Source organism: Pseudochaenichthys georgianus, chromosome 21 (assembly GCF_902827115.2).
Source record: "Pseudochaenichthys georgianus chromosome 21, fPseGeo1.2, whole genome shotgun sequence".
Lineage (NCBI taxonomy): Eukaryota > Metazoa > Chordata > Actinopteri > Perciformes > Channichthyidae > Pseudochaenichthys > Pseudochaenichthys georgianus.
Window position 1 is genome coordinate 9,391,322 of NC_047523.1, and position 14,287 is coordinate 9,405,608.

At 39.2% G+C, this 14,287-nt stretch overlaps 1 protein-coding gene across 2 annotated transcripts in view; it reads right to left on the reverse strand.

The window, feature by feature from the left end:
• The window catches only part of LOC117466805 (carboxy-terminal domain RNA polymerase II polypeptide A small phosphatase 1-like), a 38,784-nt gene that overhangs the window by 5,202 nt on the left and 19,295 nt on the right, over positions 1-14,287 (reverse strand). For both annotated transcript variants that reach the window (XM_034110266.2, XM_034110265.2), the window contains 3 exons: positions 13,962-14,063; positions 8,952-9,008; positions 1,257-1,349 (listed from right to left, as the gene is read on the reverse strand). In XM_034110266.2, the coding sequence (XP_033966157.1) occupies positions 1,257-1,349; positions 8,952-9,008; positions 13,962-14,063 (252 nt within the window). The remainder of the gene's footprint in view (positions 1-1,256; positions 1,350-8,951; positions 9,009-13,961; positions 14,064-14,287) is intronic.

Sequence of the window (14,287 nt, forward strand, 5' to 3'; positions counted from 1 at the left end):
AAATCAAATCAAGTTTTATTTATATAGCACATTTATAAACGATTTTTGGTCGAGCCAAAGTGCTGTACATATAATAAAAATAGCCTACAGTAGAGACACTTTACAGCAGTTTTAACAGCACAGATTGTTCAGAATATCAGTATGAGAAAAACGACACCCTCTATCCTTAGACCCTCACATCGTACAAGGAAGAACTTCCAGAGAAAACCCCACAGTTTAAGGGGAAACAATGGGAGAAACCTCAGGGAGAGCAACAGAGGAGGGATCCCTCTCCCAGGACGGACAGACGTGCAATAGATGCTGTGTGTAAATCGAAGAGATAATACATTTTACAGCATTTAGACCGGCTAAAATAACTGGATGGCCTATCTGCCTGTCAGCCTTCCATCTGTGCACAAACTTATCTCGTGCCCTCATTGGTCATGTGCGCGTTCGTGTGTGTTGGAGGAGGGGCTCTGTAAGGAAGTAGCAGATTTTTTCCAGCTGTGTATTTTCAAATTCTAGCGCACTCGAGCTGGTTTCTCGAAAATGACATACCCGACCTTTAATTACTTACTAAAATGTAAAGTTGCATTAGCTGTTTTTTTGCCACTTGGGGTCAACAAAATAAAGTTATTAACATATCATTAAAATATTAGTTAATATGTAGCAACTTAAAGTGTGTACTTTATTAGCAATCAAATCCCTTTTTAGAAGATAAACACACAGCTACATTAGCAACTATTTAGAGTTGTATTTGTTTGGCCCCAAATTACATTTAATGCTTATTTAAAAAAAAAAAGTATTATAAAAAAGCTTTAAGCTTAAATTAATATATATTATGAATTTTAGCTTTAAGCTCCATTTTGGCCTCCACCCCCTCCTGAGGGAATAATAGCTCTCGACTTTGTTCATCAGCTAGTCGCTAAATGTGTTTGTTGTTATGATGCAGTCTGTTTGTGCCGTAGACAAACAGCAACTAAAACATAGTTATTCAAGTGTGGGTGAGTCATAAACGAGCGGATACCTGAAAAGTTAAGTTAAGGTGAACACAGAAGTAAATGTGAGAGGTCAAAATGTGACAGGTATCACAAATAGAGTTGTATATGTGAGGGGGAAGTCTTAGGTTGCAGTCTGAGACACGGACACGGCACTAGGCTTCCAGAAATCCTCCAACAGGTGTCAAGTGTGATTGTGTCAATCTGCCAACTGCCAACCTCTTTATAATGGGTCACATGTGACCAATGTGTTACACTGAATAGGAACAGGAGGCTGACCTTGGATAAGCTTGCAGTGAACAAGACGCACTCGAACAATTCTCCCATCCTCTTGAGGAATTCGTCAACATGGGGTCTCTTTAACACATACACCTGGGGGAGGAACACAAAGGTATAAGAGAATACAAATCAAAAGTTGAGGCACATTTGAGGCGCATGATCAGGAACACAAACTACTCATTGGGAAAAATATAGAAGTATAGGAAATGGTCCTTGTACTTCTGAAAAGATGTTCTGAAGACACATGTTGTCACATGGCAGGTTACTGAAACATAACAAAGAAATCTATCTTCCTGACCAAATTTAGGCTTTTTTATATTATATTTAATATATATCTATAACAGTCTCCAAAAATTGAAGTTCTGTCATCGAATTGGTTGACATGGAATACTCTACATTTGATGGTGTTACCCAGTGTGAGCATTCATTTCCTCTACGATAAATGGGATCATTTGGATGTTTTGAAGTGGGGTTACTTATACAAAGTACCATGTTAATTGTAACTAATTTTAGCCAACTTAAATATAGACCCACCTAAACAAATCAAAGTTTGTTGAGGTTTACGCTACACGCTACAAAATATGTTCACTGCTGTACTTTGCTGTGAGAATGTATTCTTTCACACAGTGACATCACGAGCTACCCACAATGCAACGCGCGCCATATATATATATATAAATATGCCATTTTCCTGGAGGTGCTAATATAAACAGCTAGCTAAAGTAGCCAGGCAGAGCGCACTTGTTTTTTTTTCTGAATTAACGACCGAAGAAATCGCTGCATGTCTTCGGATGACATCTCTGGACTTGAGGGGTGTGCTCTAGGTCGTTACCAGCGTAAACTAGAGCTGTGTGGGTTGTCGTATTGCCCTTACAGACTGCCTGCCGATGTATGGAAAAACGAACCTTGAAAGTGGCCTTCGTCGATTTTGGCTGCATCTACGTCTAATTTCTGGAAACACCAGGTGAATACCCCACTTGTCACAATAATATTATCATGCCATTGCATATATGTGGTATTTTAGAGTTGACTAGATATTGATTAAGGCAATAGACCAGGGGTGCCCAACCAGTCGATCCAATAGAGTCTGTCTGCAGACCGCAGCAAGGGGGCGTTTCCTATAGGGGCGTTTCCTAAAGGGTCATGAACAACGCCCCCACGTATTTCTTAAAGGTATACGACGCTCTCCGTTTCTCATTTATTTTAATGCTTTGAATTAATCATAAACGAATTTTGAAAAATAATAATAATTAATTTGCATAAAGAATGAAGAGTATCGAACCCACAGAGAAGACAAATTCATAAATTGTAGGCATATCATTTTTCACTGTTTGTGCAGTGGTAGTAATTATTATTATTATCATTTAACAACATGAGTAGAAGTTTCTCAGTCGATCGCGAGATGTGTCTAAAAATAGAACAACAATATTCTGTTTTATCGTTAATGTCCTATAACATAATCTTCCTGTGCCAGAATAATGCACTTGAACGCATCAAAGCTTTGTGATTGGCCGGCGTGACCCCATGTGTCGGGGCGTGGCTGGTGGGCAGTGGGCAGTGCACTAGTTCGCTAACGTTGTCCGTGTCAATATGGGGGTTATTCCCTATCTTTATTCAAGAGCGTGGTATTTAAATTTGAGAGCATACTTATGTATTTATTTCCCTCAAACTCTGTCCTCGCACTCAAATAGTGCCCTCGCACTCAAATAGTGCCTGCTTGCACTTAGATTTGCTCTGCTTGTGCTCAAACTGTACGCTTGCACTCAGATATATTGCTGCTCAGAATTATTCTGTACGCGCTCGAAACTTTTTCTGCTCTCAGATTTATTCTGTGCGCGCTCGAAACTTTTGTGCAACAATCCTGTCAAAATCCCTCAACCAATAGGAGGCCAGGTGTCCTTGCGGGTGCGTTCGCTTTACTTATTACAGCGTCCCGTCAGGGCGGTTACTCTTTGGTTTATAAACTCCAGCCCTCCACGGCTTTATAACATGTACTTCAATTGTTTGATTTACAACTTTTTTTGGGGGGGGTGGGGGAGGAAGCACAGTTAGTATATATATATATATATATATATATATATATACCAGCACCTTACATAATAGCTACGTTCAGTGGCGTACTGGGACTAAAAATCAGCCCGGGAATCTCGACCGGCCCTCGTTATCGCTAGTAAATTGTCAACGGGAGGAGGGGGCAGCGCCATAACTGATGTTATAAGGTGCAGGAATGAGTCCTAAACACAGAAAGGAGTTAGGGTTTTAGCACTTCTGGGCTCCCTCATATCAAGTCAATAGGTTTTTCTTTTTTTAAATGAATTTTTAGTTAGACTCTCCAAATAAGGTCATTTTCAAGTTTCGTGTTACAATATAAAATAGGTCAGTAAACACTCCACTGGTGATTGCTAGTGAATTTTCCGACCGGCCCACTTCTTCCTCCAGACTGTTGTTCTGCTCCAGCACTGTTGTGCTACGGCTTGGTTCGGCCCGACGCGAAGCGGAGTGTCGACAACCATATTGTATAGATATTCGTATATCACGGCCTGAAGTGAGATATTGCATTTAAAAAACGGTTACCACGTGTGGCTGGCAATGTGAAAGAAAAATACACACTCCAATTTAAATAGTTTTTATTATTAAATAATGATGTTCAAAATAAAATAGTCCCTCCGTTGCCTTCTGCACAAAACATAGTGCGAGATGGTTGCTATGCAACAACAATAACAGCTAGAGAACATATTAATAGACAGACAGCATTGTCGTCGTTTAGGTGCTTTTTTTTCTGGAGATAGGCACTTCTCAATCCTCTCCTCCATAGTAAGGCCACCCCGGAGGTCGAAGTTAACCTTAAATGTTTCCATTTTAAGCTTTGTTAGTTAGTTAGTTTTGTGACGGACGTAATGAGTTGTAACGGTTCTCAGACGCGGAGGGATACTGACTTGTGAAAAGTAACTACAATTATACCCGGGATATACGCTCATTATATCACGACTAAGAAACATCAGATTGCTTGATTTGAATTGTCCGTTTTATAAACATATACTAACTGTGCTTACACCCCCCAAAATAAAGTTGTACAGCGAAGTGATGTACATGTTATGTTATAAAGCCGTGGAGGGCGGGAGTTTATAAACCAAAGAGTAACCGACCTTACGGGACGCTGTAATAAGTAAAGTGAACGCACCCGCAAGGACACCTGGCCTCCTATTGGTTGAGGGATTTTGACAGGATTGTTGCACAAAAGTTTCGAGAGCGCACAGAATAATTCTGAGAGCAGAACAAGTTTCGACCGCGCACAGAATAATTCTGAGCAGCAATATATCTGAGTGCAAGCGTAGCAAATCTAAGTGCAAGCAGGCACTATTTGAGTGCGAGGACAGCGTTTGAGGGAAATAAATAAATAAAGCATAAAGTATGCTCTCAAATTTAAATACCACGCTCTTGAATAAAGATAGGGAATAACCCCCATATGTCAACACCAGGAGTGACGGCCCGTCTACACTACAGCGTCGACAGCGTCGAAAGCTCCAATCTGCTCCAATCTGCCCATTCACTTTCAATGGGGTGACGTCACGTAGCCGCGCTTTTTCGCCGAACTGAATTGTGGGTAGCAGAGCGAGGCGTCTCAGGCATCTCAGGCGACAGAAGTTGAACAATGTTCAACTTCTGTCGCCTGAGTAGCCGGAGTAGCCAGCGCCAGCCAATCAAATCCCGTTTCCCAAAATCTGACAGCTGAAGCCGTAGCCAATCAAACCGCGTCTAAGCTGGGAGAGATATCCTGCCGTTCATTTCTATATTTCAAAAAAAGTCGGAGGAGAAACTAACTATCGCCGTAGCGAATCACCCGGTTTTGTATGACCAGACCCTCTTCACCTACCGGGATACAAACCGGAGGAACCAGGCATGGAGGGAGGTGGCAGAGACAGTGGGGGAAACTGGTAGGTTTTCGCCTGTTTGGGGAGTTTATATATATATTGCTCGCATAAAATCCCCGGGGGTTTTTGCTTTGTATGTCGGGGGCGGGAGATTCATGTGATTGGTTGTTGGTCGTGTTGCTTGAATAAAATCCCCAAGCTCCAGACACGCCCAGCTCCAAGCTATTTTTGAAGCTGTAGTGTGGACGCTCCGTGACAGTCCGCACACACACAAGAAGCAAAACATATATCATTTCACTCCGAGTGGGAGGATGATTATTTTTGTATCTATTCCAATTCAAAGTCCATCTGTCTCATCTGCAATGCGAGCGTGGCTTTATCGAAGAAGGGTAATTTAGGAGCGGCATTTCAAAACAGTGCACAAACGCTACGAGACGGAATTCCCTCCTAATTCTGCCCTAGGCTCCAAAAGGGGAGGGGCCTGAGAGGACAGCTAAATGCGCAGCCGTCCATTTTCACCAGGCCCAACAACAAGAGCAAGGCTGCTACCAGAGCATCTTATCGTGTCAGTCACGTTCTTGCGAAACACATGAAGTCTTTCAAAGACGGCGAAGTTGTGAAAGAAGCATTCCTGGAGGCTGCCGATGCGTAATAAAAATAACAGTAGCATTTTAACAGGTTTTTGATATGATAAAAACTCAAGTTAGATACCGTTATTAATCAGCTGTAAGTTTGAGTTTGTTTGAACTTATTCATTATAATTATTGTACAAAATGGTATAAGAATGCAGACTTAAATTGATTATAGTCTATTATCAATTCAGGTTAAGAAACTAGTGCTGCTTGCATCCTATTTTAAAGACATTTCTTTTTATAATCTACTAAAATGCAACAAAAACAGGGTTTGATTCTATTAATTTGTTCTTTTTTATTGCACTTTGGCAGCAGATTCCTGTGTAGCTTCAGATCGGAGTTGTCTTATTAGTAAGCCTAATTTATACTTTTGTAGCAACACTGTTTTTATATAATGGCAAAGAAAGGGTTCAGCGTCTTTTCTTTTTTCCTGTGTCATATGTGGCAGCACTGTTCAATGTTTCTTGAAAACATTACCCACTGTAGTGACGTGTGAATAAACTCCAACTCTGTATCAACAACACTGTTGTGTAACTTCAGTTAAATACTTGTATGTGTGTAGATTAGAAAGAGGTAAGATAAAGGATCTGCAGTATTTTATGAAGTATTAATCGTACAAAGGTCAGTTTTATACAAGTAGAAGTGTGTATTTACCTGACAGTAGGCTGTCAGTAATGGCTACGCCTCTCTATTTGGACTGGTAGATCTCGGCAGACTGGCAACTTTAAAAGTAGCTCTCGGTTCAAAAAAGGTTGGACACCCCTGCAATAGACTATGATATTCTGCTTGCACCTCGCGTGAAATGGCGCATACCGGAAGTACGGTGTCGCACTCGGCCCAATACCCGTATGTGTGTGTGAAAGAATATGTTCAAGAACTGAAGCAGCTCTCTTCTAACAGACTCTTTTGAAAAAAATACTTTTATTTGCAAAACCTGAAAGTTGCAGATTTACCTTTGCATCAAGTGGTTAGTTTGTGTTATTGTGTGACTTCAAACAAACCAAATATCACACAATAACCCGAAAAAAACCTTAAGTGGCTAAAATATTCGAAATAAAAGCCTATTATAATGGGTTTCTGCTGCACTATACGCTACTATACTATATATGGTATTTCCTTTAAACTCGGGACGTGCTGGCCATTATCTTCTCAATGTAATACATACATGATTGATCAAATCTGCATAAAACCCCACTACAAACTATTTAAAGGTTCCATTTTAATTTCTGTTTGTAATAATAATAATGCTACAGTGACTATAGGCGCTTTCACACCGCAGTACTTTTCCCACAAAGGTTCATCAGAATTTAGTTCATGAGAACTCTTTAGTTCTTATGAACTAAGTACAGATCGCGTTCACACCGGAATAAGTCCCTGGGGAAGGATTACGGTACGTCCACACAGCAGCTTTGAAAAAATCTTGAAAATCTTGGAGCTGGGCGTGTCTGAAAGCTTGGGGATTTTTTGCGACCAACGCGACCAACAACCAATCACATGAATCTCCCGCCCCCGACATACAAAGCAAAAAACCCCGGGGATTTTATGCGAGCAATATATATATATATATATAAACTCCCCAAACAGGCGAAAACCTACCAGTTTCACCCACTGTCTCTGCCACCTCCCTCCATGCTGGTTCCTCCGGTTTGTATCCCGGTAAATAGTCTGGTCGTAAAGAACCGGGTGATTTGCTACCGTAATTTCTCGTTTGGAATATGAGGAAATGAACTGCGGTCTGGCTCTCCCAGCATACAAGTGGTTTGATTGGCTAGCCCTTCTACTGTCAGATTTGCATAAACGGGATTTGATTGGCTGACGCTTCCAGCTCAGCTTCAAAAGTTGAACATTGCTCAACTTTTGAATCCTGGAAATCCTGGAACTCTTCGCTTCGCTCCCCCACAATGCAGTTCAGCGAAAAGCGAGGTAAAGTGACGTCATCCCCATTCAAAGTCAATGGGCAGAGAAGCGTTGGAAGCGGTGGAAGATTCGTCTAAAGCTGCTGTGTGGATGTACCGTTAGGCAAATGAAGCCGCTGACGTCACTTCTTCTTCTTCTGCTGCTTTGGGTTTACTGGCAGGCCACAAATACCTTCACGGCGTATACTGCCACCCGAAGTCCCCGGCCGGAAGTCCCCGGAGTTGGGGACTGGCTTCAGTAGAAGCTGCTGGGACTCCCAGCAGCTTCTACTGAAGCCTTCCGAGTAAATCGCCAGAACGCCGACACCTCCTCATCTCCACCGCTCCCATGTTTTATTTTGTGTTGCCATAAGTTAGTCTCTCTGTGTTTGTGCGCTGGGCTAATGCTAATGCGAGGATAATAAAATGGCGGCTTCACAAAACTTTTTTTGAGTTTTACGGGGCGTGGTTTGCAATCCGCCCAGCCAATCAGAAATAGGAACCTTGTTCTCCCACGAAAGTCCCTGCTCTCTAGCAGGGACGGAAAAGGGGGTAAAAAGGTTCTCATTAACTAATTTTTGTTCCGGCTCTTTTTGGTGTGAACGCGACATTTCGGAACTATATCGGAACTAAAGTGGGAAAGGTACTGCGGTGTGAAAGCACCTATTAAATACATCCAAACTTAAAGCCGTCATATATTTAATCCAAGGACACTTCATGTAAACACCTTGGCAGGAATTTCTATTTACTTCCACTAAGACGCCGGCGGCCTTGTTTCTGAACCAAGTCATCCTGTATAGGCTTTCCCCACTTTAACAAGCCTATCCTGGATTACTTGAAACAGACCCAGGCCCTCTGGACCACAAAGCTCGTCTGTCTTCCTGGAGGCCGAGCACAACAGATCGCGGTTACCATCCAACGGCTGCTGGAGTTAGTCACTCCCATTCCCCAGTGCCAATGAGCAGGACATAATATGTGAGTGAGATTGATGGCCAGCAGTTTCTGAGAAGCCTGCCAAGGTTTCCTCATTTCGTCAGGCCACGTAAATAGCCACCTGCTGTTTGGAGCCATCAACAGGGCGGGCTGCAGCACTGTCAGGGAGCTAGCAAGCAAACCATGGAAGATTTTGTAATTTTTCGCCCTTAGTGTTGAATTGAACAGTTCATAAAGCATCTTGCTAATCAGGTCCGATCAGTGAAAAGCACATGTTTTGTTTAACTGTGTGTGTTATGTAGAGTAAAATGATGGACAATGCATTTGAATTGGGATTGAAGCAACAGCACATTTAGTGCTTACCTGGTGAACTGTTCCATCAATTTCCACTGGAATGATAAAATCAGCATTGTTCACTGGCTGTTGAAAGAAAAAGTAAACGTGTTAAACACACATCCAATCATATTTGTGTGATCTACCCAAAAATGATCAAACGTTCCCATTTGAGTTTTAGAAACAAATCTAAAGTGGGGGCGATATGTCCAATAGACACAAAGGTGCCACATCAGCATCTTCTAAATAACACAATACTGTAAATAATATGACTTCCATAGTTGAAATATGGCGGCAGCAGAAAGTGACATGGGTAATAACATATCTGATTTATTTAGGCAGTTCTCACATGGGAAATATGCTTCTCAAATGTTTGTATCACCCCAAGCAGCTTCTATATAAGGCATTACACCATGGCCGACATTGGTATACTATGAGGTAATGCAAGTAAGACGGAATCGGTTTAACATCAATCATGAACAGAAAGTGTGTGTGCATTTAGGGTTTATCATCATTATTTTTAGAATCTTGACTTCCCAAAAATGTACTGTGCAGAGTGTGGTACACGGTGAATACATGAACAGACAAACGAAAGAATAAAGAAATGTTTTCCCTAAACTATTGATTAAATTACTGATTTACCGTGTGTGAAAGGATTTATAAATATATACACTATATATATTTATCCTCTTTAAATGAGGGTATATATGGAAGTATGAATTGGTGGTTGAACATTTTATTTGATCCTAATACATGTGTCTTCTGTGTATACAATAAAATGGATTAGATATGATAAAATGCTTGATGCATTTGCTGATCTCCCTCAATATCAACATATTCAGAAACACATAAATACAAAGTAATAATATGAATAATAATAATAATCGTATTAATATGCACAGTATTTTTGACTGATGCGCATTTTGCAGTACCGTCAGTACAAATGCTCATCCAGTATTCAAAGCGGTTTAGTTCTGGTTTGACCGGCCAACTCTGGCTCTCCTTGCTTCACTTGTAACCTGCAGCCCAGGTACTCTATCTCCTTCTGTTCACAATGAGCAACAAAGTGTGTATAGTGGGCTGTACGACCACTATTTATTTGCCTGTTGTTCATCATCTTCAGACAAACCCTTTAGATCTGGGTTTAATACAGTCAAATAAGATGATAGCACCATTGTGGAAAATCTAAATATTAAGCATTGGTATCATGTATTTACTTAGAAAAAAATATTTTACTGAGAGTACAATTTGGAGACGATAGATATGCTCTTTGGTATGGTGGGATGAAGTTGGTAGCTCATGAATATTAGCTTTGGGAGTAACATACATTTTCCTATCCTATGCATCTGTCCTATACTCATCATTGATTTTAGCAATTAGGATCTTTATTCTATTAATAAAGGTTCAGAACAAAAGCAAATATAAATCAATTATGTGTTTAAATGTCAAGCCGCTTGCTATTACATACATCCTAATGAATACATTTTGGTTTTGCAATATTTGAACATTTTGATTTTTTTTATCATCATGATAAAATGCTCAAATTAGAAAACATTTAGTGCAATGTACTGTATTGTTAGTATTTATTTTTGGGTTACATTTTTGACTTTTACAGTAGAAATAGAACATCTGGTAAAGTGCTTATATTAGTTATGTGACTAACAGCTTTGTGTGGCTTCTTATAGAAAATGATTTATATACTAAACCAACCCAAAACGGGTAATCGTATTACTCTAGAAAGGTTTGAAAAAGTTTAAAAGTGATATTAATACTTGAATACTCTGCGGTTGTACACCAATAAACTACATTTGTATCTGTGTGTTAGTTTTATTTCATCCTGTTCTTCAATTAATATATTCAATATTCAATTGCATATTAAAAGCTTTAAAAAACGAGTTCACAGCACAATGGCTTTTCTCTGCCTTTCACCTACCATCTACTTCAAAGCCGTGTTACCTAAGGCTATTTTTAGTATGTGTGTCAAAGTAAAGGTGAGTTTTATTATCCACCTTGTGTTAAACATGGAGTTCACAGAGTCTGACCCTGTTTACACATGGTGGCAATATCCAGTGACAGCCTTTAGGACAGTCTGTGACCTGAGAAGGACTACACACCACATGGCATACATTACATAATTTGTCGTGACACAGGAGCCTTGACTTCTGGCATTGACTACTTTGTTCACTAAATGCTACCTTAAAAGGTATCAAACTGATCAAAAGACAGCCGGTTATTTGTAGAAACAATGTTACATTTGATATTTCGTTAGAAAGTATTTCACAGTATATTGATACGGAGAATAAATAAAGGTGTGTAGTGTACCATATTGCTGATCCTTTTTTTATTTACAGTATTCAGTTACATTGCAGTTAACAGATAAATATGAAACTTTGATTTGAATAACATTTTTAACGTCTTACTTGGGTTTTAGGGTGCAGGTGGGTTTTGCTTCGTGAAACCAGAGCACCCATCAAATAAATGGTTAATCTTTAAGTGCCACATGAGCCTGGTCCTTTACGATGAAAATAAGTCATGGGCATCCTAAAAATATGCAACAATATGCAAATCCTATAGCTATTTTTGCCTTGGCAAGTAGATTGCTTCCGGCGCAGACTGAAAACTCATCTCTTTCGACTCCACTTCGAGCGATAGAACTATTAACAAAGCACTTATATACTAATAAAGGGCTGGCTTATCGAAAGCCAGTTGAGTAGCACTTGAAATGTTTTTGCTCTATGAAGCCTGATGTACTTTATGATTCTGTTTTCTTCAAGTTTGTATTTTGTTGGTCGAATGCACTTATTGTAAGTCGCTTTGGATAAAAGCATCAGCTAAATGCAATGTAATGTAATGTAATGTTTGTTTTAACAGTCAACATAGAAGCATAATAGCACATAGTCAATGAAAGGGTACTAGCTTTTTGATGACTTGATGACCTTTCAGTAATTAAAGGCCACAATTATTTTAAAAAGAAGGTTATAGAAGTGCTTAAAACTAAATGAAGCAAGTGGGAAAAGACTAGATGCTCACTAATTTAGATTTTGTTTGTTTTTTAATCTTAGTCCTGTGTCAAATGTCCGTGATATGTTTTAAAATATTAACTTAAGTTTAGTATTAGTTTACTAAAAGTAAAAGGGGCATTTTAGTTTTATCTTAGTCAAAGAAAGTCATGACATCGTTTGACATAGTTTTCCTCAATGAAAACTGTTGACATATATCTTTTTTAAATGTAATATGGACACAAATATGACTTAGTTTCTTGTTTTCATCGCAAGCTTTTACTTAAGTAAATTGATCCGTGGTGCTTGTCTACCGATATAGTGCGGGAGGAACAGGCATGGATATATTTTTAGAACTCGATAAGGCTTAGCTTTGCTTTCAATTTGACCATTCTGGGCATTGCAGCAGGAAATCCCCCTGAGGCCAGGAAATTATTTCTCCATAGATCAGCATTGTAAAATGTCCTCTGTCAACATCTGTAAAACTGTTGACAGGACACCTCAAAAGGTCAATTATGACTCGTTGCATCATGACTTTCATCGATGGAGGTATTTTATTTGTAGAACTTTCCACAAGCTGAGAGGAGCAATTAAAAATGTGTGACATAATCACAATGTAAAGTCTACAGGCCAATAGGGAACTTAAAGTACTAAGAACACTACTGTGCATAATTAGTGGGCTGAATAAACAGGAAATAAATCCAGAAGCTAGGGTACTTTTTGGGCAAACACTAGTTATTTTCATTTTCATGTTTGGATATAATACCAAGTTCTTATAATAGATCCATTAGCAGAGTACAGAAAAACTGCTAAATTCAAATCAATTTTGGGGGGGGTGCTAGTGAATTGTCCGACCGGCCCACTTCGGTACCGGGCCACCGGGAAAACTCCCGGTATTCCCAATGGCCAGTACGCCCCTGGGGCCGTCTCATCAACTCGTATGAAATATGTATGTGAATTTCAGTCTTGGTATTATTTGATCTTAGTGCTGCATTTGACACTGTTGACCACAACACATTGCTGACAAACTTGGTTTGAATGCTACTCAAAGGATATGGACAACACATTTTTTTCATAAGTAGTAACATATCTGAGCACACAAATATGACATTTGGGGTTGCTCAAGGCTCCACCCTGGGGCCTCTTTGCTTTAATATACTTTATAAACTTCCACTGGCTTAGATTATAAAACAAAACAAAAATAAGTTACCATAAATATGCAGACCTTAGACATATTATCAACTAAGAATACAGGATTAAAGGACTTGTTTCTCAGCAGGATTTGGAAAAACGTAATGGTGCATGTATCTTTAGTAGAGATCGCCTTACTTAAAGATCCATCAGCAGACGTATTCACTAGCTAAAACCAAGAAAGTGGATCATTCTATTTTAGACTGTTTTAATCTCTTGGCATTTGAATATATTTAAATGTAAATTCATAATGTCTTTTTTTTGCATTTTATCTTAATGCTTTTAATGTATTTTGTAAACACTTTGAATTGCCCTGATTCTGAAATGTGCCTTACCTTACCTTTAATTGTTTCTATTTATATAATTATTTATTTATTTTAATCAATTTGTAAAGTGCTTTTGGGAAGTAGCTGCTCTTATGTTTTCTTGTGTTACATGTTTGTCTTCCTTAAAGCTTAGATTTAAATAAGGAAGTAATACTTTGAAATCATGAGTTTAAAATATGACAGACAACATTGCATGACTTTAACCCGCCTCACACAGATCCCTGGGACACTAAGATGAAAATGAACTAAGAGCGACACATATACTGCAACTTTCTTCACTAAAGCTATCAAATATTTTAACAAACAAAAATCATACCATCTGAATACTTTATGGTGCTTTCACCACATAATATCCTACAAATGGTGGCACATATTATCTGCACGGACATGGCAATTATTGTTTCGGTTTTGGATCAGCTTATCTTTTAATTAGGTCTTTAAATACGTCTCTTTGATTGTTTGTATATCTGTAAACAGAGCATTAATTATACATATGAGTAAGTGTATCACACAGGCCAACTTACCTTAAATGAACTATGCACTAGTGTTTCATCTAAATCAATCACCACACAGATCTTCCCTGCATCATTCGATTCCATCCGTGGGAGTAGCGGTTGTGCTGGAACCTGAAGACCAGAAGAAAGTTTAGACCTAATGCTCAATGCTTACCCTAAATAAAAATGTATTATAACTTTCAACCCTAGAATACAAGGAGCAACATAAAAGTAGTGACATTAAATGTAAGACTTTACCATCCCAATTTATCATGTAGAACTTACAGCTCATTGTGTGTTGTCACTGATTTGTGTTGTGGTGTTTGTGTGAGGGGTTACAGGAAACCTTGGATGCT